General features: G+C 38.6%; 1 protein-coding gene across 1 annotated transcript in view; it reads right to left on the bottom strand.

The window, feature by feature from the left end:
• Positions 1-4791: 4791 nt before the first annotated feature.
• ntng1b (netrin g1b) overlaps positions 4792-26039 on the bottom strand; it is a 58113-nt gene continuing 36865 nt past the window's right edge. Inside the window, 4 exon segments of the mRNA XM_084410218.1 lie at positions 4792-5160; positions 14441-14485; positions 14696-14722; positions 20126-20298. Coding sequence (XP_084266344.1) covers positions 4910-5160; positions 14441-14485; positions 14696-14722; positions 20126-20298 — 496 coding nt within the window. The 3' untranslated portion in view covers positions 4792-4909.

Genomic DNA, 26039 nt, shown 5'->3' with positions numbered 1-26039 from the left:
TGAAAATTCAGATTTGCCATTACAGGAATAAATTACATTTTGAAATATATTCAAACAGAAACCAATTATTTTAAATTATAAAAAAATTTTACAACATTACTGTTTTTTTTTTTTTATCAAATAAATGCAGCCTTGGAGAGCATAGAGACTTCTTTCAAAAACATAAAAAAAAAATTACTGACTCCAAACTTTTGAACGGTAGTGTAATGGCTTTTACTCATCTGATGAGTTAAAGCATGCAGTTGGGTCTGAGACCACACTGAAATTCGAAATCTGATTTAAAAATAAAGAAATACGTTTTAAAAAATCTATGAAAATAAATGTTATGACATGAATACGATTTTTCTCGTAATCATGATCGTTTTCTCCGTAGGTCATTAATCAAGTAAATTTGTGACATTTACCATGTGAACTCATTTGTACAAATGCTTTCTTTGCTTCCATTGAAGCACAAATTGATGAAATAATAGGTCTAGATTTATTTTTTGTATTATTATTATTATTATTAATAATAATAAATTAGAAAACGGAAGCTTTTTCACTAGTGGTCTCAGACTTTTGGACCCCACTGTATGTGCCATAAGGGAAAAAGTGAACTACATCTCTCATAAGCTGGTTTTTACTCCAAAAAGTGTAAGTGAGCAGCTGCCTCCACAAAGTGTCACAACCTGCTTTGAATAAGGCATTACAGTCCTGTTCCTCGGAGATGGATGTGGCCATTACTCTCAGGAAAGCATCATTCTCAGTAAACAGGCCACATCCTGGAGAAAAAAAGGCAGAATGTTTTACGGCAGTGTTGTGTTATCTACTCGGAGTCTCCTGTACTTTAAAAAAAAAAACATTGTGCTTCAATAATCATCCATCAAATGTCCACTCATTCTTGATACACTATAACCTTTAAAAGTTTAAAAAAGTTGGAGGAGAAGCAGGAAGGCATAAAAAGATGTTTTACAGCCTTGCTAAAATGAACCTCATGTTCTCTCTCATCTCAGGTGTGGGACATCTTGGCCTAGTAACATTGTCAGGGACAGTCTCAAGTGGGAAGCTCCTCATGCTGTCCTGCACTTTGAAAAATAGGACCTTGAGAACGAGCCATTAGTTTTGTAAGCCATTGAGGATCCCAGAGTGATGTTATAAAGACCATACTGAAAGAGATCTCACAGTCTCTGAGGCTTTTCATGTAATTTTGAAATAGCACTGTAACATTATTTGTCTGAAGTTTGAATGGATATACTCATGCCATTTTGTTTCCAACCGGTGACAAATAATAGCCTCAAAATTCATTCACAGCTTGAGGGAAAGTCGTCGAATTGTTTCACCTTTTTAGTATGCAGAGCTTTCGAAATGCACAATCAGGTACGCATTGTGTAAAAATAGCTGCTAAAATGTATAACAATAGTCTGGGTTGAAAAAGAAGCTGTTTTCTAAAGAGCATGCTGTTATTATCGTAAAGTATGAGGAATGAGGAACGGCATAGGCCCTCATTGACCCCTGATGTCCATCAAAAATAGAGGTGGTAGTTTGCTGGAGGGAGTTTGCATTCAGTCTCATTACAGACTCATTAGCATTCTGACTGCATTTGCATTCAAACCTAATGAGATGCAGTACAGCTTGTTTTTTGGGGGGGGTGCAATGTTTATACTCATTTATCTGGACAATCTTAAATTTCCATCTTGGAAGTGCAAAGTGTTTCTAATTATTTGACCGCATCTATAAAGCTGAGCGAAATGAGTCGAACAAAAACGGCCAACCTGGACCTAATCATCAATGGAATTTACAAAGGAGTAAATGGACATGGCAGTTATTTCTCAAAATAAAATGACATCTTCACTCATGCTTGTCTTTTGGGAGAAAAGTTATTAAGATCAAGGGCAATAGAGGATTTGATTTGATTGAAATGAAGAGGCCTAATCTCACTAATGTAATCTATCCAGCCTCAGACCCGCTTTCCACGTGTGTCACAGACACAGAATGACTTCATTTCCATTTAAGTGCCCATCGTGGACTTGAAAATGATTGCCGTATCACGACTGCGTGTTATGCCTCGCAGTGAGTGACATTCTCCAATCCATATTTCGTCAACACACCTCTCTTACTCATTCGGTTTGTGATTTACATTTGATTTCAGTCTCTGCTGGAATACTTTTATTGCCGTGCCCTTAGATCAAGCCCTGTTACTACTATTTTTATGAATAGATTTCAGTTGAAATTTGAACTATGTCAGAAAATGTGCCTTGACTATAGAGTACCAGCTACTGAGTAATAGTGTAATTTACATTTATGCATTTGGCAAACACTTTTATCCAAAGGCATTGCATTAAACGTTATTATTATTATTATTATTATTATATTTGCAGTAAACGTTAAGTTTTTACAATTTTTTTTTTTTTTCAGTTCATGCATCCCCTGGGTTACAAAAGCTTGACCTGTGCTACAGTTTGAGCTACAGGAATATTAACCAGCAATTGATGGCTACATTAAACACAATTCATCCAATCATTTTCCTTGTGCCAGTAAGATACACAAAGAGAAATCATTTAAAATAGAGCTAAAGATAGTATATATTCAATCTCAAATTAGCTGTTGATCTCAAATACATAAAATTGTTTAATATTATAAAATTTTAATAATTTTCTCAGAGTAATTTATTCCGGTGATGCAAAACTGAATTTTCAGCATCCTTACTCCAGTATTCAGTGTCATATGATCCTTCAGAAATGCTGATGCTCAAGGAACATTTCTAATTAATATCAGTGTTAAAAACAGTTGTGGTGCTTAATATTTTCTGCTTAATACAATAGAAACCTGTTTTAACATTTTAAATGACTTTCCTGTCACTTTTGATCATCGATTGAATGCATCATTGTTGAATAAAAGTATTGATTAAAAGACTATACATTTTGTGGCTATTTGCCATTATATTTGCAACAGTAAAGTTGCAATGTTTGAATTTGGTAAGTTGCCATCACACCAGCAGGATATTGATACTGTCATCTGGTCATTATCGGAAAATAAACCCTGATGGGTTTATTGTGTGATAATGACTGGCTGTTCATGATCCCTTATGTATATCAGTTCTTACTGTACAATCGCTGGTGTGAATGGAATCTGTCTATGAGGCCCATAATGTTAAAATTCTGATTTCATAAAACTGACATAGCGAGGGTGAACAATGGACTACCTGTTTTTCATCCATATACATTTTTAGGTAACACTTTATAAGTATACAGTAATAAAGTACTTACAAATCATTTGCAAACAATTAGTGTATAGTTAATTAATAGTTTGTATATTACATTGTTCATAATATTAATAGGCTATATACAAATAGTGAGATCTAATTTTCACTGAAACTAATTAGCTCATATGTAGAGAGTTAGATAATGTTTTTTATGCTTTGTTAACAACTTATTAACTGTAAATAGTTCTCACTTTAGATTAGCTCATCTAAACTGAGAACTATTTACTCCTAATAACCCATTAATAATCCCTTTAATACGAGCTATAATTAAACAATAATAATTGTGTTAATTACAGTGACAATGAATGAAGTACTCACTATTTGTATATTGTCTATTATTATATTAACAATGTAGCCTACATTAACTATAAACTAATAATTTGTTAATGATTTGTAAGTACTTTATTACTGTATACTTTTTATAAAGTGTCTCCATTTTGTTGAGGTTGTTATGTTATGTAGTTCAAAATTTGCATACTTTGGCAGGTGAAGGTTTCTACGGATTCAAGGCGGATTTTTGTATTACATGTTTGTTCACTATCGTCATCTGTTTGGGAGAGTGCTAACCATTCAATTCTATTCCCTTGCAATTTGTAGGATCTCTAAAGCAGTTGCTAAGAGCTTTGAAAACACGGCTGAGCTGCCGAAAACACACCTGAAAGAAAAAAGCACCTGCTTTCTTGAAGATTTTCTTTCACAAAATGGCCATAAACAGTTATTTTTTATCTTTAATTCACAAACATAGTTGGCTTCAAGCAACAAAGGATTCCTCACCAAAGCCCTTTGGTGAAACCTCCCGTACAGTTCGGTCGGTGAGAATATAAACGCATGTTTTAAGCAAAACGATTAGCAACTGAACGGGGATATGCAACTCCATCAGGGCAATATTAAAAAGACCCAGGCAAAATTCTACAGGTTGTCACAGCGGTGCAAAAAGTCACATTGTTGGTTGGACAAGGTCTCCTTGTTCAAATTCTCATTGTCATGAAATACCCCAGTACAAAATTTCAAGTGTTGTCTCTCATGTTACTGTACTGTATATTTGATCATTTCTGATAAACAGGATACTTTTTTTTTGTGTGACAAACATCAGGGGTATTTTACATGACTTCACATAGATACAGGAAGAAGAGACAGGGTCAGGAAAAGGTAAAGTGTGAGAAGTTTGACAACCAGTCGTGGTAGCGTGTGCGTAAATTTCGGTGACAGTCAACGAGTTCATCTTGATTCATCCTCACGTCAATGATTCGTCGCCAAACAAATCGTATTTCAGTGTCTCTGCGCTCTTAGGATTGAGATGAAGTCTTAATCTGACGGATGGCTTCAGAGCAATGTAACAGTGTATTTGATTTCATCCTAACATTTTCAAAAAAAGACAAAGACAGTCATTAGTGTCAGCGATTGTGTGCTGTTGTTCTTGTTTGTTTTTTTCTCTCTCTTGCAGTTTCTCTAGTTTTTTTTTTCTTCCAGTTTATCCATCATCTCCGGCAAACTTTAATTGACATAATACTGAGTAGAAAACCTTGTGGTTTCCTAAAAAGGAGGGTTTTTTAATATATTTTTCTTCCGCATCAAGGGAGCATTTCTTTTCAGTCGTTGTGTGTCCTCTGACAGAAACTCAGGATTGGAGCCCCTGTTGAGAATGTCTTTGGGGCGAACACTTTCCCCTCAGAGTGATGTAAGGCCCCGGGTGGCCAGCAGAGAGGGGATGAGAGATAGAAGAGCCAGCGGGAGAGTCTGGGCCGCGGGTGGGGGGCGGAGGGCTGTCTGGCTGGATTGCAGCTCCTCGCAAGAGTCACCCTGGCATTGGGTCTTCTCGCACAGTATGCCGCTGAAACCTGCCGGACACTGGCAGCGCTGGTGGTGGTGACACACACCGCCGTTCTGACAGCGCAGGAGAACGTTGTCACACACTCGAGCTGTGGGGAGCAGAGAAAAAGAGAGGTGAACACATGTCGCTTTCCACCCCTCGCCAGGAAACACTTTCCAGGAAAAAAAAGTGCATCCATCAAGATGATCATCAGGTTGCTGTGTGTGTGATTGTTTATGATGGGCGCTGACAAGAGGCTCAGCGGTTACTTTTAAGGACACCACAGGGGATGTTAGTCCCACTGTAATATTGCAGAAGTGATATGATTAATTATAGAGTGGGTAGGTGGGATTTGGGGCAGGAAATATATCGTTGTGTGACACATTTTTCAGTGTGTGACCAAAATTGCAAAATCTCTGGCATTAAGCTACCAGGGAAAGTCTAAATGCTGCACTGCAGGTTACTTATGTTGACTAGTCCTTTTAGTATATGAAGGTTGCAGCAAACACAATCAACACCAATTGTTTATGAACCGTTCAACAATGCTTTGATGCTTCTGTAATGGAATCCATAATTTAATCATTCTGAAATGAAAAAAAAATAAACAAACCATTTATAAGTTTTGAGTTCTTCCCCCCTCCAAAAGTCGAGTTCAAATTGGTGTGCAATAAAATATACGCCATAATGCCAATCCAGCCCAGATTGCTCTAATCTCCCTTCCCTTGACCTGTAAACAACCTCTTTAGTGGAAAAAAATAGGATTGCTCTTCCATTGTACTTGCTTCAATTATCAAGGAAAATATTTGCTTTGGTAGGAGAGACATGACTATTTGCTCAGAAACTGAAAGTAATCACATGCTGCTTTCATTCAGATGAATTTCATCTAGGGTCTCTGAGAAGCAGGGACAGAATTGAAGAAAGAAAAAAGAAAAAAGTACCATCTATGAGCAGTAACCCTGCTAAAAAACCCCATTTAAAGCAGCCCAAGCTTAGGTTTAGCTGGTTTAGAATGATTTCCCAGCCTGGCCAAGCAGGTGATTAGTTGGTTTAAAGGAGAACTCCGGTCAGTTTTAACATTGAGCTCATTTTTTTGTAAATTTGGAGTGCTGTCAATACAGAGAACAACGACAAAAATCGGTGTTGCCTACACCGTGTTATCCTCTTTTTAAAATTTGCACCCTGTTGACTTCAATGGGGCAAGTTTTAAACCTGCTTTTATCCTCTTAACATCCTTGATGTGTCATTACAAGTGCACAGCTAATGTGAGTAATTCCTTCAGAGTGAACACGGTGAATCTGACTGCAGTAGATGTGAAAGATATTAATAAATATGATGTTATTTCAGCCAGCGCACATACCTGTATTTACATCCTGTTTTCGGTCGAAGTCCATAGTAATCGATTGTCGAGTTCACGCGCGTGATCATAGGTAACTAAACCTATGCGTGTGAACTCGACAATCGATTACTATGGGCTTCGACCGAAAACAGGATGTAAATACAGGTATGTTCACAGATCCGTCATTCAAACCATGTTGGTTCAAAAATTTAAAACTGTTGTTAAAGTTGGCATAAAACAGAAGTCTTTTCTTTCCTAATGTGATATATTCAAGTGAAATGGCTTCTCAAGCAATGGTTAGTTATTTTGGTTAAAGATTACGAGGGCACATAAATTAAAAAAAATTTTGATATGCACAGATACATCATTTATAATAAACACTGCAATATTCCATTAAAAAATAAGAATTGTCCATTTTGATTTCATGGTGACTTTAATGATGTTGAAGCTGGTGAAACAATAACTTCTGCTGTCTGATCGCTTCGAAATCAGATTAATGTAAGATTGCTGTAAATAATGAACATGGTATCTGAATGCTATTTTGATGCTATGTTCTCTGCTGTTTTTCATTATTTCCTGATTGATTCCATCACAGGTTTCCTCTTATTTTATACTTCGGGGTTCTAGCGCAATAGTATAATGCGCAATATATACAAATGTATATATAAACGCCATATATACAGTACTGTGCAAAAGTCTTAGGCATGTTAATACACCCCCCCCCCCCCCCCCCCCCCCAACAATTATTAATTGTAATAATCCAGTGAGATTTGTGTATGCACAAGGAGTCTGACAACAGCCGGTATGATCTGATCTCACCATCATCGAGTCCATCTGTGATTACATGAAGAAACAGAAAAAACTGAGACAGACTAAATCCAGAAGAACTGCGGGAACGTCTCCAAGATGCTTGAAGAAAACCTTCCTGCAAAGCTACAGTACTGTGAAAAGTACTGGCACTTGTGTTAAAATGCTGTAAAGTGAGAATGCTTTCAAAAATAAAGTCACAAATTGAATTTATTTAGCCGGTGCCTACTCGTGAACCAGTTCTTTGCGTTTCGACAGCCAAATAACCGGTTCTCGGCCAGGAAAATTGGTTCCAGAGCAGCTCTTTGCTGGACTAGAATCGTTCTTTTACCACGTCATGCTTACGTTGGGGGCTGGGGGCGGGGTTATTGTCGAACTTCTTCTGGAACATAACCTCCGGCGTCTATAGTAATCCAGACGAACAGCACAAATGTTTTCTAAACGTCTTCTTCTGACCCCAATATAGGATCGCAAAGCCAGGAGAAGCATTTGCAGAAAGACAATGTAGTCCGCCATTGTAATTGTTATGCTTGAAGTTGGCGCAAGCGTTTCTAGGAAAGCTAAGGCAACGTACACAGTGACGTAACGACGTCGTTGGCTGGGCTCTCTAGTCAGTGGAAAAACAAACAGGTTCTGAGAAGGTTCGCAAGTTGAACCAACTTTGAACCAGCACCAGTTCCGAACCAGTTCTTTTTTGGTGGAAAAGGGGTATGAGATGTTGTGCTATTTCAGCAATATTACTGATTTGACTGCATTGACACTATTGGATGGAAACTGAACTGAGCTGGATGATGACATCACTGTTTCTCCAGAACTGACTTTTAGATGGATTGAACTCATCCCATAACTGATGAACCTTGCACACTTATTGAACCGAACTGAATCAACACTGAACTGACTTCAGCTGAACAATGAACATTTATTTTTGTCTTTTTACAGCTGCTTTACAGCAGAATGGAATTCTTTTTTTGCATCATTGAATCATTATTTTCCTGTTTATCACTGTAAAGCTGCTTTTAAACAATCTGTATTGTATAAAGCGGTACAGAAATAAAGGTGAGATGACTTAATCACAGCTAAAGGGCACTGTTAGGTCTGTGACATGGCCATAAAAGGTTACTACACATCAAACAGCTTTTCTTCACTATACTTGCAATCCTACTACAATATAAACAAACCGAAATACATCACAGTATTCACTTTTAAGCATTTTAAGTGCTGAGGGCGATTTTAACACTGAAATATCACTTTTTATATCCTATCTCTCCACGAAAAGCCCATCTGGCATGGTTTAACGGGTGCTCAGAAAAGCTCAATGTCCATTTTGAGTGACAACTCTAGAAAGATTTTGCTGGGATTTAAACTTTAAATCTCCAGGCTTGAAGTTTACTTTGTTCACTATGTATGGGATTATCCAAATGCTGACAGGCCTCCAGAGGACCATACAGAGCTATTGTCTTTCCAGCAGCATCTGTACCCAAGATTAGTTTTGAGCACAGGGTGCGGTTTAAGTGTACTCGGAAGACAGACTCGCTGCTGCTGCTTCTTTGACTGCTTCTTTCTTTAAATATGCACACGCACTGAGGGAGCATTGAACACACACGCTCACGTCTGCCCTGGTCTTCATCTTCATCGTGAAAGACGTGCAAGGTCATCCGTCACATGTAGCGTACAGTGGGATGGATTGCATTTACACTTGTGTTGCGCTTTACCTTCTGACCTAAGAAAAAAAAAGAGGTGTGAACCCTGGCCGAGGTCTGTATCTCCCAGGGAGACATATGTGCTGTATTGCACCTTCACAGACTACAGTGACTTTTTCACACGTCAATGGAACAGAACAGGCAGCTCTCGACTTGAGCAATAGTGACGCACGCATACGGCAGAGAAGAGGTTTCAGTGTTCCTTATTGACACGAATAATCATAAAGTGCCATATTTGTCTGGGTTCTGTCACTTTGGGTTCTGTCACTTTGGTCTAGTTTATTCTTGGTTTTGTGACAGAGCCCTGACACTCCTGTATTTTCTTGTCTTTGAGCGCACGGCTTCGTGCACTCTCTTGTCTGTATGCCTTGTTTCACGTTTGGAGCGTGGTGTTCGGATGCCGGCACTCATGTCTAGTTTGGTTTTCGGTTCTGTGCCAGGATTCGGACATTCATGCTTTTTTTGTCCTCTGTTGTGAGCGCACAAAATGAGCATTGGCTCGTTGTATTGTCTACTGTCTTGTATGAGTGTGCGGTTTCGTCCGCGTGTGTTGTGGAACACAGAACATGTAGAACGCGGTTTTGTCATGTTTGGTGTGAGCACAAGTCAAGTCGGTCCTGTTTTCCCCCTCTGGGTATTTTTTATTATTTTTTATTATTTTTATTATTACTGTATTAATAAAAGCCCATTGTTTTCGGCACCTGAGCCCTCGCCTCATCCCTTCACCCCAAACCTGACAGTACTGTGAATTAAACTAAGGATCTTCTTTAGTTTAGTTTATTTTCTGTTTGCTCTTACTGTTAATGTCTCAATTTGGTCACTTTTAATATTTAATCATTACATTCTCCTATCTTCTTCCAATATTGTCTAGATCAGTGGTTCTTGACTGATTTTACACTCAGATTTTACTTTGGACATTAAGTCATCCAATGCTGTACCAAAACTGGTAAACAAAAAAATTATTATTTTCTCTTGCATTGTTTTGTACTTAAAAATGTTATTTTTTTTTTTTTTTTTTTTTGAGGATGAAGGCATGTCACGCAATCCCACATGTTGGTTAGATATTATAGATAATTTTTTTCAGTCGATATTGGATATTTAATTGTTCATGCTCATCTCCCTTATTTTTACATTTAGATTGACTAAACGTTAGATGACGGCAAAGGTAATGTTACCCTTTTAAAAAACATTAATAATACTGTTAAATGTAATCTTTAGCAAATCTCAAAATGACCAGGGCTGCGTTCTCCGATAACGTTGTCTCTTAGCGCGCTACGAAGACTCAAAAGGTATACCTTAACTACAGGTATACATTTCCTACGTGTGTTCTCCGAACTATACCTTAGGATGTTGCTTAAGGTAAACCTTCTTAAGTTCGACCTTAGCAGGTGCTGTCCATGGTGGAGGCGCTGAATAGGTTGATATCGATGCCTCGATGATCGATTGTGCGCTCTTTCCTTCACAGCGGTATAGGTAAAGTATTGAGAAAACAATGTTCTTTATAAAGAAGCATTTTAGAAATAGTACAAACTGTATTTATCAGGGCTCATTGAAATATGTACATGCAGAAATAAATATGAGTATGTGTTTATAATTTAGCAAGTGTGCAATCCCAAACCCTCACGGCCATAAGTGTGTTAATGTTCTCCACAACGTATGCTGAGTAATTTTTTTTACAATGGTCTCTTCTGACATGGTAGTCAGTGGACTAAAGTGTTCTCTTATAAAGTAGTTGACATACACTAACTGGCTCCGCGGACGGCGCCGTCTTTGATTTAAAACAAGTACTCGCTGTCTCGCTGCCATAGCTATAAAGTTTGTGTAAACTCATCTTTCTTTATATAGACTCCTAAGCCTTTTCTGTCAAATGGTTCGCCAGCCGATGTGCCTTAGGATAGTAATTAAAAAAGCTAACAACCATTAGTGTATGGAAACTTTATTAATGAAAACACTTCCATACACTGGGTAGGCTATAACAACTTAAGTATTTTATTTGTAAAATTTTAAAGTAAAGTAAAAATGTAATTTTAATACCAAATCAGATTTTATATTAAATGTTCATATAAAATTTTCTATGTGTAATTAAACTGCGATGTAAAAAAGCTTTTTGCGTAGTGGTGGCCACTAGCGGTATGAACCGTCAGCAGCGATAAGGTATAGCTAAGAGCGCTCCAGACCAACCTTACGAACGTATGACTTACAGAAGGTATACTTAACTAAGAAGGTTTCGGAAAACACGTATTAACGATAAGGTACTTCTTAAGGTACAACTTAAGAACGGGGGTGGGCTGCGTTTCCCGATAACGTTATCTCTTAGCGTGCTACGAAGACTCTTAAGGTATAACTTAACTAAAGGTGTACCATTTCTAGGCGTGTTCCCCGAACCATACCTTAGGAAGCTGCTTAAGATATTCCTTCTTACGTGCGACGTTACCCGGTGCTGTCCGTGGCGATGGTGCTGAATTGGTTGATATCGATGGCTTGAGAATCAGTAATTCTCTAGTGCAGGGGCTGTTTCACTGCATTAAGTTATAAAAGAAGCACTTTAGAAATATTTGAAATTGCATTTATTAGGACTCATTGGATATTATAAAAAATAATCCAAACCATAATAGCCTATAATAGCCTAGCATATTTTAAAATTGTATCATATATTGCTGCCATGATAACCATTACATTTTTTTACGTGCTTTCTTCTCTTTCCCATTTTTGTTCGCTGAGGTGGAGCTGCGATATTGTTCTTGTAAATACTTTCCAGCATTTCAGTAATAAAGGTGTACATCTTACGTACGGTGCTCGGCAGTGATCAAAAAGGATTTAAACAGTGAATTTTAAATCTCTTCTTGTAAACTGGATTAAAAACTTGGATTCAGACAGCAATTAAATTACCACACAACCTGTTTGTCAAAAAACAGTAGGTACTAATTTGGCCAGGGATTTTTACCCGGGTTGGGTGAGAAAAAACACTGATATTATGGATTCGGCCGGCACTAAAATCACAGACTTACCCCTGTAAATGTATAAAATACCGTACGAGCCCATGAGAAACAATTAGCGTCCGAATAGGACTTAACTCACAATAGCCTACAATAGCTTTCACTGGCCTTTAAAAGCACTCTTTAATTAAATTAAATTAATAATATAATATATATATATATATAATAATATAATTAAAAATCTAACAACAATCAGTGTAATGACAATTTTATTCTTTGCATGAAAACACTTGAATTAGCCTAATTGAACACTGTCTGGGTGTATTCAAATTTCAGAATTATATTCGTATAGACCTGCAAGTGATAAGGTAAAGCTAAGAGAGGTCCAGACCAACCTTCAGAACGTATGACTTAAAGAAGGTACACTTAACTAAGAATGTTTCGGGAAACACGTATTATCGATAAGGTAGGCCCACAGCTTAAGGTGTAACTTAAGAATGACGTAGCGTTACCTTTTCCATACTGTTGGGGAAAGTTACTTTAAAAAAATAATGCGTTACAGTTATAGTAACTAATTGTGTTACTTTTTATGGAAAGTAATGTGTTACATTACTTTTGAGTTACTTTTTGCTTTTTAATAAAAAACAAAAAACAGGTCTATTTTTGGCAAATTTTGGTAAAGGCACTTTCACACCAAAAGTGCAAATGCAAAAGAAAACCTAAATTCATGGCTGTATGCAACTCATAAAAATTAAAATAAAAACTTTTAGCTGTGCTGCCATTCTCTAAGAAGTAGGAGAAGAAGATTTGACACTCAGCAATAAAAACAAATTGAAACACAAATGTGATGTTTATCTAAAGTCATTTTTGCATTTGAATTGGATCATTGAATGTCAGCTGCAAAGACATTGGTTAATAAAGTGAGATTAAATACATAAGTATATTTGTGTTCTTTAACATATTTCATTATTACAGGTTTGCGTAATCGGTTTTAGTTACTTGAAAAAAGTAATCTGATTATGTAAGTCACGTTACTTGTAATGTGTTTCCCCTAACACTGCTTTTTATTTTTCATTATAGACAAAATTATACAGAATTTAAGGTAACACTTTAGTTTAGGGTCCAGTTCTGACTATTAACTAGTTGCTTAGCAAGCATATTACTAGTATATTGGCTGTTTATTAGTGCTTATAAAGCACGTTAATGCCTTATTCTGCATGACCATATTCTACATCCCTTAATCCAACCCAATACCTAAACTCAACAACTACCTTACTGACTATTAATAAGCAGTGATTAGGAGTTTATTGAGGCAAAAAGTCATAGTTAATAGTTAGTTAATAGTGAGAATTGGACCCTAATCTGAAATGTGTCATTTTTTGGTAGATAGCTTATTGCTATCGGTCAGACTCTTAATATTTGTGCGACCATACCTCTGATGTTATCATCAAAATGTATTTTTTTTTTTTACTTACTGTATTGACCTATTTATCTAGCTGTATGAACAATGCACTCTTAGTTGCATTGTTTTTCCCCCTGCAGAACAGAACAGACCTGCTTGTTGCCCACCATTTGAAAAAAATCACTAACAGAATCAAAATAGAATATTGTGCCTGTTGCTTATCCTTACAAGCTATTTTAAGTTCCCATAAATCCCAAACTGTCTTTTGTTCATTTGATTTATTAGAATTAACTGCTCTCTAACTCATAAACAATTCTCAAATGTATCTCAGTGCCCAGTGCACAGGTCCCTTTGACATATTTTCCACTACTATTTTCTTCTATTTCTTACAATCTTTCTTTGATTAATGGTTTCCCCACTGTATTCATCCGCTGAAGAGATTATCGAGATGGTGGTCTGTTTAGTGCACATGCATTGATTTTCAGAAGTCTCTAAAATCAATGCATGCGCAGTAAATCTACTACCATCTCATATATTCCTCACATCTTTCTCTCAGATATTTGAGACTAATTACATTGAGAGGTTATCAGAAGACCCTGCTATCCAGGAGGTCATCATTAAACACTGCTGTCCGCTGGCTGCTTACTAACAGAAGGGTTGGACCTTGAAGATGTGGGTGTAGAACAACTAGACAGATTCCCACAATCCTCTGTTTTGTTCTGCTTCTGGTCCTGACAGAAAAGAGACCACTCTCTGTCACTCACAATCAGCAGGGGTCGCGAAAATGAGAAGCCTTCAGTTTTTCAATCCTCTTTTCTTAAACACTCCATAAACATCAAATGTTCATGGGTTTTAGTTCATCCTTAAGCTTTGAGACCATCTAAATGTTAGTGACAAAATATATTTTAGCAGCCTCCGAATAACATTAGCAACTATCAAATCATACTTCATGGCCATGACTTTTAACTTTTTTTCATAAGCATCTCATTGTTATTAACAACCTAACAACAAACTAACCACAGACGATGAGTCACACAAAATTGTTTCTCGGACTTCTTGTCTGTTGAGATTTGAGGCTAGACTGAAATCGCAGAGGAGATCAAAGTAGAAACAAAGGCGTTTTGTTAGTATGAGGCGTAGGAAAAATAAATCTGTGGTTGGTTGTTTTGCAGGCATTAAAACAAATAATTAATTTCTGAAAGTCTTACCTTGATTTCGGTTTGCAACTCCAAGTGAAGAAGCATTTGGCCGAACTTGATGAAATGAAAAATAAGAATCAATTTATTTCTAATTTGAAATAATTAAATTAGAATGAATTCTAATCAATTTTATGTCCATTTTATCAACAGACCCTCAATTAGGATGTTTGAGTATTTTTCAAATTCTGTTATATATTTTAAAGTATCTTTATTGATTTGAAATACAAATGATGTTTATTACACCATTACGAGTGAATAACTTACCAGAGGTGCCAAGATGGTTTGGGATACCTGGGGAAAAAGAAAGAACTCAGGTTACGTAAATTACATTTACAAATTACAGAAGCTTTTTACAGTAAATGAGTCAGATAAATATGTTTAAACTGCGATGCATCACCAATGCAAATCTAAACAAATGATGAAGAATATAGAGCCCGATCTCACGGGAAAACGTACAAATTCTACGAGGTGGCTTATTCGTACGAATTCATACGACCTGACTCGTACGAATTAGTACGTTTTGTGCAAAATCGTACATATTTGACGAATTGGCCAATTCGTATGAATTCATACGAATGACCTACCCCTGACCCCGCCCCTAAACCTACCCATCACGTGGGTTTAGACAAATCGTACAAATTCGTACGAGTCAGGTCGTACGAATTAGTACGAATTAGCCAACTTTTTATCATTCGTACGAATTCGTACGAATTGGTCGTGAGATAGCGTTGGAATATACCTGCTTAAATTCCGTCTCTGAGAAAGAGTGAGAAATATGCAGCCTATCATATCACACATACAGTAGTTTAATTGGTTTAAATAGACATATCAAGTAGTAGAAAATGTATAGGCCTATGTATCTTAGTTGATTATAAGGCTACTCTTGACAGAGAGCTGGTTTGGTTTCTGAGAGACGGAGACAGAACTCGGCTGTGTGATTTGTGATCTTGCTGTGCTTATTCCATGCATTCACGTATCATATCTTACAAGGTTTAAGTCATTTAAATATACATATGGTAGAATTTTTTTTATACATTTTACTTCCATTTTTCCGGGGTAAATCAAGTAAAAAGTACACACTGTGTTAATGAAACAAAACCACATAATTGTACTAGACATGTGGGAAGTTAATGTTGGAAAAATAAATACTCTGAACACCAAGTGAATTGACATACACTGAGAAAGTTAAAAAGTGTTCGGTTGTGCCCCGCTCTCCCCTACATGCAGCCTGCCAGAGTGTTTTATGTTATTTATTATTCATTACTTAGTGGTGCTATTAGTTAACACATTTTATTAAACGATTTGACTTTCCTATCCATCAGATTTGTTTTTTATATTATTATTTTCAACCATCAACTATTATGACAGGCCTGACATTTCAAACCGTTGGACCTACGTGCAGCTCTCCAGTCAGTCTATAGGACACTACTCAAAGAATAACAGCCCTGAATATCTCAGCATGCTACGGCTGCAAAACCACAGACCACCTCAGTGGTTTACACTTTATGTATTCTCCAGTGTTTTCAGCACAATGCTTGACTAGCAACAGTCACTGACAGCTATTTCATTGCCACATTATGTTTAGCCCTCAAAAGATTTCAGACTCAGACGTGGTTGAATTCTTGCGTTCAGCTCTCACGGCACATCATAGGCCTCATTACAGCGTTAGCGACTCAAGGCTAATTGGGAATTCTGCTCACCTGAGCTATGAATGACAAGTCTGGAAAACAGGAAGAAGTGGACAGCTGGTAGATGAGCTCAGTGTGCATTGATTAAACCGACGCACATCTTATTTATCACAAAAGTACCAAAACACACATAATTCTTTGCTTCTCGAGCACCTGTTCTTCCCACATGGGACACAACAAGAGCACAGAATTGAAAATCCGCCTCTGCACGCATAAGACCAAGATCTTAAGGTTCTGCCTGGTTAAGGCTGGCACACATTCATTATAAGTATGCTGTATGCAATGCTATATAATATTTGTGCATAAAGGAATATGATCAATTCCACAAAACTATATTTCATGTGGTTTGACATTATCATTCTATTAATTTCTGCCATTGCTTGTGATGATGTGGCATCGACAACCACTCATTATGATCAGAAAGTTAGGTTGATTACGTTTTTCCTGTCCAAAATCTGGAAGATAAATTAAAAGTAAAGCATACACCATAGTCCATAAAAAGTTAATTTAATAAATACACTCTCTCTCTCTCTCTCTCTCTCTCTCTATATATATATATATATAACTGCAGCAAACATCTAGTGCCATCTGAAATTTTCTTCTAGAATTATCATTTTTATAAAGCTTGTATATTTAAGTTAAGTAATTTCACTTAAATGACAATTAATAGGTAATTTGCATTGCCATTTAAGTGAAATTATTGAACTTAAATAATATACGAGCTGGATAAAAATGATCATTCTAGAAGAAAATTTCAGATGGCACTTAGAGGCTTTTGCATCTGAACTCTTCATATATATATATATATATAGTAATTTATCACATGTAAAATTTACAAGTAATTTAACAAAAAAATGTACACTGATGAGCCAAAACATTATGATCAGTCACATGTGAATTGAACAACGTTGATCATCTCTCAACAAGGCCATATATTAAGGTCTGGGTAGATTAGATGATAAGCAAACAATTAGTTCTCGTAATAAAGGAATAAAGGAATAAAGATCTGGCAAGGCGACTGTGTCAGAGTATCTCTGAAATGGCAAGGCTTGTGGGTTGCTCCTGGTCAGCAGTGGTGAGAATTTACCAACAGTGTCCGAAGAAGGACAAACCACAAACCGGCAACAGGGTGTTGGGCCCAAAACCCAAGGCTCATCAATGCACGAGGGCAACGGAGGCTTTCCCATCTGGTCCAAGCCAACAGAAGGTCTACTGTGGCACAAGTCAAACAAAATTTTAATGATGGGAGGAATGCGTCACAAGTCACAACACACAGTGCATCGCACTCTGCTTCGGGGGCCTTGTAGAGTTCATGCTGTTTTGGCAGCACGTGGAAAACCAGTTAAAGCAGGTGGTCATAATGTTTTGGCTCATCAGTGTATATTATAAATAAATAAAAAACACTGACAAATTTCTTTAAATATTATTTATTTTTAGTCCACTTCTTTAAATTTAGATGCAAAGTTCAAATTTAAATCAAATTCAGGAAGCGAACAGGAATTTAAAAGGCATTCTCATTTCTCATCTATGATGATTAGTAAATGAAATGTTGATGGTGCTAAAAATAAATATTCACCCATTACCCAGTGTACCCCATAAATGGCCTTTTTTATACATAGAGAGATCTCTTCTCTGCCTGGCAGTAAGCACAGCAGGACATTTTCTCTTTCACACGCAATGTTCCTTCCTGACTCTCTAAGCCCATCCCACCAAAGACATGGATTTCAATTTCTACTGAATTATTAGACGCGTGGTCACATGCAGCTATATATCTGCACGAGGAGGGTCCTGCCTACCATGAATCAACATAGAGATAAATTGCTTGTGTGATTATAGCAGAAGACTTGATGACAGATGAAAGCCATTACAGCTTAATTAAATTCTGCACTTTCATCAAATTTATCTTTATGCGAGAGCCATATGTTTCATAACCTCACATGTAATACGAGCTGCGTAGAAGTGGCGTGTCACTGCGATCTTGATCATTTGCAGGGAAGGGGGATGATGCAACAGTCGAAGGCTATTGATTTAAGAAACCTGCAGGGGCAATAATGTTATTCTGATTTCATATGCAAGCCTGTTGCATTGTGAATTTCTTGCCAAAACAGGTGCTAATATTGCTTTTGATATAGGTGGTCCTTGGTTTCCTCTGTTGGGCACAGATGTGTCCTGGTATTGGGTTTTTAATAACTTGCTGTCAGTCTGAGCTTTGCCCCTGCATTATGAGGGTCTTTATAACATGGGGAAAGGCTAGAACAATATTAAAGGCTTTCAAAAGCATGTATACTCATACACCCCCCCCCCCCCCCCCCCCCCCCCCACACACACACACACACAAAAGCACTTCAGGTGCACTAGATCTAATATAGCCATAAAAGATCATGCATGCATTGCTGCACAGTGTTGAGAATGCAAAGGAGAATATTCATAAACCGAAATGTCGCAGCTGCCTTCCACCTCGTGATGCAGCATACCATAAAATGTCCTTTGCTTGTGACTGCATAAGTATATGGCTTGTGTTTGATGGTAGTGACTTAGTTTTGAGTGGACCTGCACTGAGGGGGCCAGAGGGTTCTCCTCCCACCATCTGGACAGTGCTGAGCCTCTCGCTGTCCCTGAGCTACAGTTACTGACTTCATTAGATTTATTAGGGCAATGAGCCCCCTGCCTTGAGCCGAGAACTTAACAGATGTGCCACCACTCAATGCCAAGATAGCTAAGAAGCTAAAGAAGAGGATGACTTCTAGCTCTCAATTTTCAGAAAAGCAACAAAAAGTCCCTAACATAACATTTTAAAGTTTATACCATAAACTTTTTGTCTTAGGAGGCAAGGGAGGCAGTGCCTCCTCTAGAAAATGTATATATTATATTATATTGTATTGTATTTATATTATATTATTATATTGTGATTTATATTATATTATATTAGATATTGGATATAAATAGTCAAATGCTTAAGAGTCAATGATTGGATTATTATTGCACTGATTATTATGTTTCTAGCATGTTATACTGTATGTTTGGCAACTGTTCTTCTAATCCCAAATGAAGGAGTGTGTAGCTTTTTATTTCTTAAACAACCATGTAGGAAGACACGTCAAGGCCATATTCCAGGATGACAATGTCAAGATTCATCAAGCTCAAACTATAAAAGAATGGTTGGGAGGGAGCATGAAGAATCATTTTCACACATGAATTAGCATCTCTGCGTCCAGGCCTTAAATTCTTTGAAAGTCTTTGAGATGTGCTGGAGTAGACTTTACAGAGTGCTTGACTCTCGCATTGCCAATACAAGATCTTGACCAAAAATGAATGCACCGCTTGATGGAAATAACATCACAACATTTATTTCCATCAAGATGTGCATACATTGGTCAAGATCTTGTATTGACACCAGTTAGTTGTCGCTCTGCCTGCACCACAAACTTCTGGGTCTTCAGCTGCGCTTTGTCCCTCAACCCCTTCGGCTCCGTCAGGCTCCACCTTCCCTCCGGCTCCACCTCAGTCCTCCGGCACCCTGGTTCCCCCTCGGATCCATTGTGCCGCTTGTTCTCGTTGGCTCTTCAGCGCCGCCTGGGTCTCTGCAATCTCCGTCTCAGTCTGTCGTCCCTCTGATTTCGTCTGCCAAGTCTCCACCATGGCTTCTCCTTCCCTTGACTCCACTGTGGGCCTTCATCATGGCTGTGCTCTCTGGGTTCCAAACTTATCTTGTTTCAGCCACTTGCCAAGGAAACATTTCTCATTTTCATTTAGTTTAACTTGAAGTACCAAAACACTGTTGTAATAAAAGTCATAATAAAACACTGATTTCAGAAGCCCACCATATGCTACTGGTTTATACACATGCAGCCTACAGGCTTATTGTTGGTCTTTTTTTGTTGCTGTTGTTGCTCTGAAAGTAAAATGTCATTTGGAACAAGACTGAAAAGGTCACGTTTTGGTGCTTGATGGAGCACTATGCTTTCCCATGAGTCATGTCGAGAGAGAGATGGCAGGATGTACTCACAGATATTGGCAGTTCCCTTGGGGATGGGCAGGTAGGAGCCCATGCTCCAGGCTCGGCCCTGGAAGTGTCTCTTGCAGCGTGCACAATCCGGCCCCGTGGTGTTGTGTTCACACTCGCAGCCCAGCTTCCCTTTGTCAAAAACACAGCTGTTGGCATGGAGATTGCACTTGCACCTAGCAGGATGGAGAACAAAACATCATAATAAACGTAAAATGTCAGCCCAGGCTACCGTTTCTATGTTGGTGGCACGAACAAAGAACCAGACACAACGTTTGACGTCTTATACGAATCGTAATATTAATTTCTTTGCGATGGGTTTGGAGCTTCTTAGTGGCATATCCATTACAAATTCCAACCTTTAACGTAGGCTTCCCATGATGCTGCGGAAGAGAGCTTCATTATGCCGTTAAAAACAGAGCTCATTTGACTGTGCCCCTGCGGAGATACTGAATAGAAGCGTGGGTCACATCTGTGACACAAAAGCAGAATGAAAGCCTCTCAGTGGTTGGGCTTTAACATTGGAAAAGGGAAAGAATAAAAGAAGTGGAAAGTCTATCGACACTAACAGCACCTCTTCAAAGTTCCTCTGATGTCTGCTGGGAAAGAGATTTTGACAAAGAGTCACTGTTGTCTCAGAGTGTTTAGAGAGCATTAAATGTAGGAGGAAATCAGGCTTTCTGAAGTTTGGAGTTTATGTCAAAACAAGGATGCCTTCCAAGAATTTTATTTTATATGAAGGTGTCAGTGGTGTTATTATTTATCCTAAATTCCTAGTTAAAACAAAGAGAACTTCAGAGACACTGCGGCGATCACGGATGATTATCTTAGCTGCCACTCGAGATGAGTGGTCTCACTTTCCATATCTACTCTAAATATAATTTGCAGTCATTGATTTTGCCAGGAGACAAAAGGTTACAACCGTGTTGTGTACTTCTGACCTCCGCCTCCCTGTGTGATGGGCAGCGGTTAATGAGATCATTGAGCATTCTGGATATGCTACACCTCTCTGGAGGCTTTCTGTTCGGTATGATATCAAGGCAGTATTTGTTTTTCTGCAGTGCGTTCAAAGGAGGACTTTTGCTCTTTGTAGAACCGCGGCGGTGAGGATATGTGGCTACCTCCTGCTGTGAACTCGAGACAGACATGTTACAGAAATACATCCATTCCAATTGACTTTCTACTTTTCATGACATTACACATTAATGATTAATAACTGCGGGAAAACAACAGAAGAATACTCTAATTTCAGCTTTCATGATGGTCTATTAACGTCAAATGGAGCTACAGTAAATGCACTGACTTTGGATGGACCCGTTAAATGTTGTTAATTTAGATTATTATTTTTTTTTGTAAAATAAAGCATTCAGTATTATCATGTAGTGAACTTCTATGTATGTTTTGGCATTGATATGAATAGGCTACTTTCCAATTTTGCCATTACGGAAGTGCACTGATTCATTGGCTCTCTGGAGTATCATAAAAGGTAGTCAATTAAATATCTTCCACATCTCTAATCTGTGGATGTATCTAACTGCCCTTCATCTAGATAGTAAAATTCCCTAAAGTGGTGTGCTTTGAGATCTGACCCTCGGGTTAATTAAAAACCAGCTGAAACTGGATCATCAAGCCGATGTCACGAAGTTCAGTGTATCCGCGGAGCAGCGGCAAGGGACGTGATGCTTTTGCCGTTGGCATTGTCATATTGAAATTGGAGGGACCGTTGAATATCATTCTGCTGGTGCCGCTGGGAGAACGCCTGGCACGGCAACCGTTTGTGCTGGCAGAAAGATGAAAATCCATTTAATAATTCTTTATTGGCCTTTTTTCTTCTAGCTCTCCCAGAGTGGGCTTTGGCCATTATCTAAGAGTGGCACCACTCAGTGACTCATTTAACTCCACTCTCCTCCCTCCTGTTATGAATCCAAGACGTAAGTGTTTTGCTTTGCGCACTCACTCTCTAAAGATATGGCTCAGGGCGTTATGCTGAGCGGCATTGTCTGTGAGGTGTAGTTCATAACTCATATTCATGAATTTTTGCCACAAAGGGACTTCTTTTCACTATTTGAATAAATGTGAGAAACGGTTTTGAATAAAAATAATCTACCCTTCTTTTTTAACGTTTGAACAGAAGACGTGAGTGGCTTATGTTATGAAATCATATGATGCAATGCTGTCTAAATGTTAGTTCTCACACAAAGGTGTCTGCACTCCCATGCCCTATTACTATGAAACACAGCAACATCTAAAATATATGGTCTGTCTTCAGAGGAAGTAGAAAGCAGACTTTCATGTCAGTTCCTCTTGCTATGTTTCATCCTGACCTTGGTTTCTACTGGAATGTGTTTTCCTTTGGCAGTCTCTCCCATTTTCCATTTTCTCTATGTTTGAGTTCCCTATACATCAGTGCACAGTATTTAAGAGACACCCAATACTAAAATACATCCTTTCTTAATGCAATTGCAGTTTTTTGCCTGGTCCCAAACAGCTGTCTTTATGCCTCTGCTGTCTTTATGCCAATATATTTTTTCTTAGCATCTTTGGTAAGTTTATAGTTTTTTTAATTATTATACTCAATGGGCCCTATCTTGCACCCAGCGCAATTGACTTTGTACACCGACGCATGTATCATTCCTATTTTGCACCCGCGCACAGCGGACTTTTCCCTCCACAGACGCACGTCGGTAAACTAGGAAATACACTTGCGCTCCCGGGGGCGGTTCAGCGCAAAGAGGAGGTGTGTTCCGGCGCAAATGTTCCCTGATGTTATTTTGCAGGTTTAGAAAACAATTCCGCCACTGACCAGGAAAAACACCAATCACCGACAGGGGGAGGGTGTTGTGAGGTTTTGTGCTCGTGCACGGCTGCACGGCTGCACGCGAAGTCGGAGCTAAAGAAGAAGCTGGCTCAAAACCTCACAACACCCTCCCCCTGTCGGTGATTTGTTGGAACACTATTTGTTTTGGTTTTGAGTGGTTGGTGAAACCAATTGTTTTTGTGTGCAGATCTCAGAGCCTAGGCTACCTACAGAGATGCGTTTTTTTGATGGCATGATTATGGGGCGGGCAGCTAGCGGATCGGTAGGAAAGATTAGATGAATGTGATCTTTTTTTGGGGGGGCCTGAAATCACTGATACAACCTTTAAAGTCAGTGGCGCGTTGCGCATGTTATTCATATGCTATTTTAAAGGGACACTCCACCCATTTGCATTAAGCTTTGCATTGTTAGAAACCCAGTCATACTATTCATAGATGCCACCTACGTCACTACAAATAGAACGCCGCCATATTTGCGACCGACTCGCCCGGTATGGCCGCCCAAACTGCCCATTTGAATGAGAGAGAGAGACAGAGATACCTGGAGAAAATTTCTATTTAGGCTCCTCCGATCCTTATTTGTTACCGCCAGTTTTCTTTAGTCCATTATTATCTGCCCCAGTATTGCCCCAATTGGCCTTTCATGATGTAGAAATACTTAAAGTCATAGAGCTTCATGGCGCGCGTTCATGAGAGTCGAGGCGATGTCATGAATGAATCTATGAATCTTCAGCTGTTCGGCATGAATGAATCTATCTAATCCGTCCATCAGCACAGCCAGAGACATCAGCCGAATATCATAAAAGACTGCCATATCTGTCCAAAAGAACAGATGTTCAATTACAGAGAAGGTTTAATATACACAAATATCGAAAGAATCTTTCGAGTCGAATCTTTTTGAATGATTCGGCTGCGATTAAAAGCTATCAAGAGGTAAGCTCACCAGTGATTATAATATAACGACTTAAATTAGTTTGTTCGTCACATAAAGCTATCATATGAATAAATAACGCTATTAATATAACGGACGAGTCGTATTAGATCACTTTTATGATACTTTAGTGATGTTTTTTTTGTCTTTTATTATTATTATTTTTTGCGTGACAGCCCTCAGTAGGCTAACGTTACTCATTCACTTTCATTACATCGACAACAAGAGTCTCCATTAGGCTACATATTCAAAAATGTCCCTTTGTCTTCCACGGAAAGTAAACAAGGATTTGCACATTAAGGTGAGTAAGTTAAATGACGGCAGAATTATAATTTTTGGAAGAACTATAGTCCTTTAATATGCATTTCAAGGCTGAGATTATGCATCGTCTGCAGAGCTAACGTTAACGTTACTTACACAAAATAACATCTAAAGCGCATGTGACAAAGACAATTTATGAACTTCATAAAAATATTTATTAGATTTAGGTAGGTATTAACTAACAGACAGACAGACAGACAGTTATATTCAAAACAACCCCAAATCTTACTAACTTACCATGATAAAATGCATTTTAACAGATCCAACAATAAAATGAAGACAAAACATTATCTGTCGATATCTGTCTGTATAATGTTGGCCACTGAGAGTATAATGGAAATATAATTAACCACAAACCAACATGAGACTTCAAGTCTTTTAAATAAATTATTCTCTCTTCTCTCTTATTTTGGTATAGAATAAAATACCAGTTCAGGGTTCCTCTTTCGGCTGCAGGCATTACTGAGATCGGTCGCAAAGATGGCGGCGCAAAGCTACAGTGACGTCACGTGAACCGAATGAATTGAATGGTCGTGCAACACTCTCTCATTTTCCCCTGAGACGGGAGAAATCCGTTATTTACCTTTTACACTTCATCCTACAATGATAGGAGGAAGTGTAAGAGGGGGGGATTTATGTTGAGACTACAAGCACTAGTTCCTCATCTTTCCCAGGGGGCGGGACCCGTTCACGCTACAGACCTATTACAGATCAGTGGGTGGGACTTTACTCTCTGAAACTGAAAGCAATATCCTCCATCTTGTTTGAAGCTAAGCTAACAGGCGCTGTGGAGACAGATGTAAAGTTATGACAATAGCGGAGGAGAGTGCTCAATATGATATAGAAGAAGAGGATTTCGGAAGTCTGATGCTTGAATCAGGTGTTTGTGGCTACCTTTACAAGCCGCATTATAGCGAAGAGCAGCCGAGGCAGAAGACCTGCCTGCCGCGGACGAGGAGCCCGGACTGGCTCGAGTTAGGGCGGACTGGTGGCGCCGGTGATCTCACTATGCAACTCATAGACTGTAAGATGCAACTACGAACACAGAGATAGTTTGTCTGCGGCAAAGAATTTAAACGATGACGATTTCTCCTGGACGAAATCTCTGAATCAGACGAGGACACGGACGTTTGTGTTGAGAACTATCCTAGTTTCGCACCGCATATGTTCTGACTGAACATCCAGGTACCATGCAATAATTCACCTTTTCGAAAGAAATACAAACGAGGAGTAATGAGTTCGCCAACTAACTAGACATTTTGTGTGAATGTGAAATGAATTTCAAGCTCTGGTGGTAGCTAGCTGTAACGGGGTATGTTGTTACGGGAAGAAGGAGGCGGGAACCGGCGAACATTCAACATATTTTAATGATAAAAATAAACCAAATACAAAATGAAAGTAAAAGCCAGCAGCCCCTCACGGACGACTGCTGGCAAGACACAACATCAAATAAAAATCAGGCCTGTCCTCTCTCGCTCTTCACTGTCGTCGCTCCTCCTTTATGCTTCCGCTCCTCCGTGAGAGATGCGAGACCGGTGCGTCGCGCAGGTGTCACTCATTTGCAATCACGCCACCGGCCTCGTGCCGTTCTCCCACGGCCCTCGACCTCGTCCTGCTCGCCACACTAGCCTTGTAGACGGAAGAGTGATTTCTCTTAGGCAGATATGCGCTTTCTGGATTAGTGGGAGTGGCTTGCGGAGCTGTGCAATGTGGTGCATTGTGGGAGTTGTTGTCTTTCATACAAATGCGTCCTGAAGTTATTTTTTGTCTTTCCTCGGTCACGAAGGCACCAAATTCAAAATGTATTTTACATTTCGACTACATATATGACCCACTTTAAATAAAAAA

The sequence above is a fragment of the Rutilus rutilus genome, assembly GCF_951802725.1.
Source record: "Rutilus rutilus genome assembly, chromosome: 6".
NCBI classification, from domain to species: Eukaryota; Metazoa; Chordata; class Actinopteri; order Cypriniformes; family Leuciscidae; genus Rutilus; species Rutilus rutilus.
Note: the sequence above shows the minus strand (reverse complement) of the source record. Positions and strands in the feature narration are given on the sequence as shown.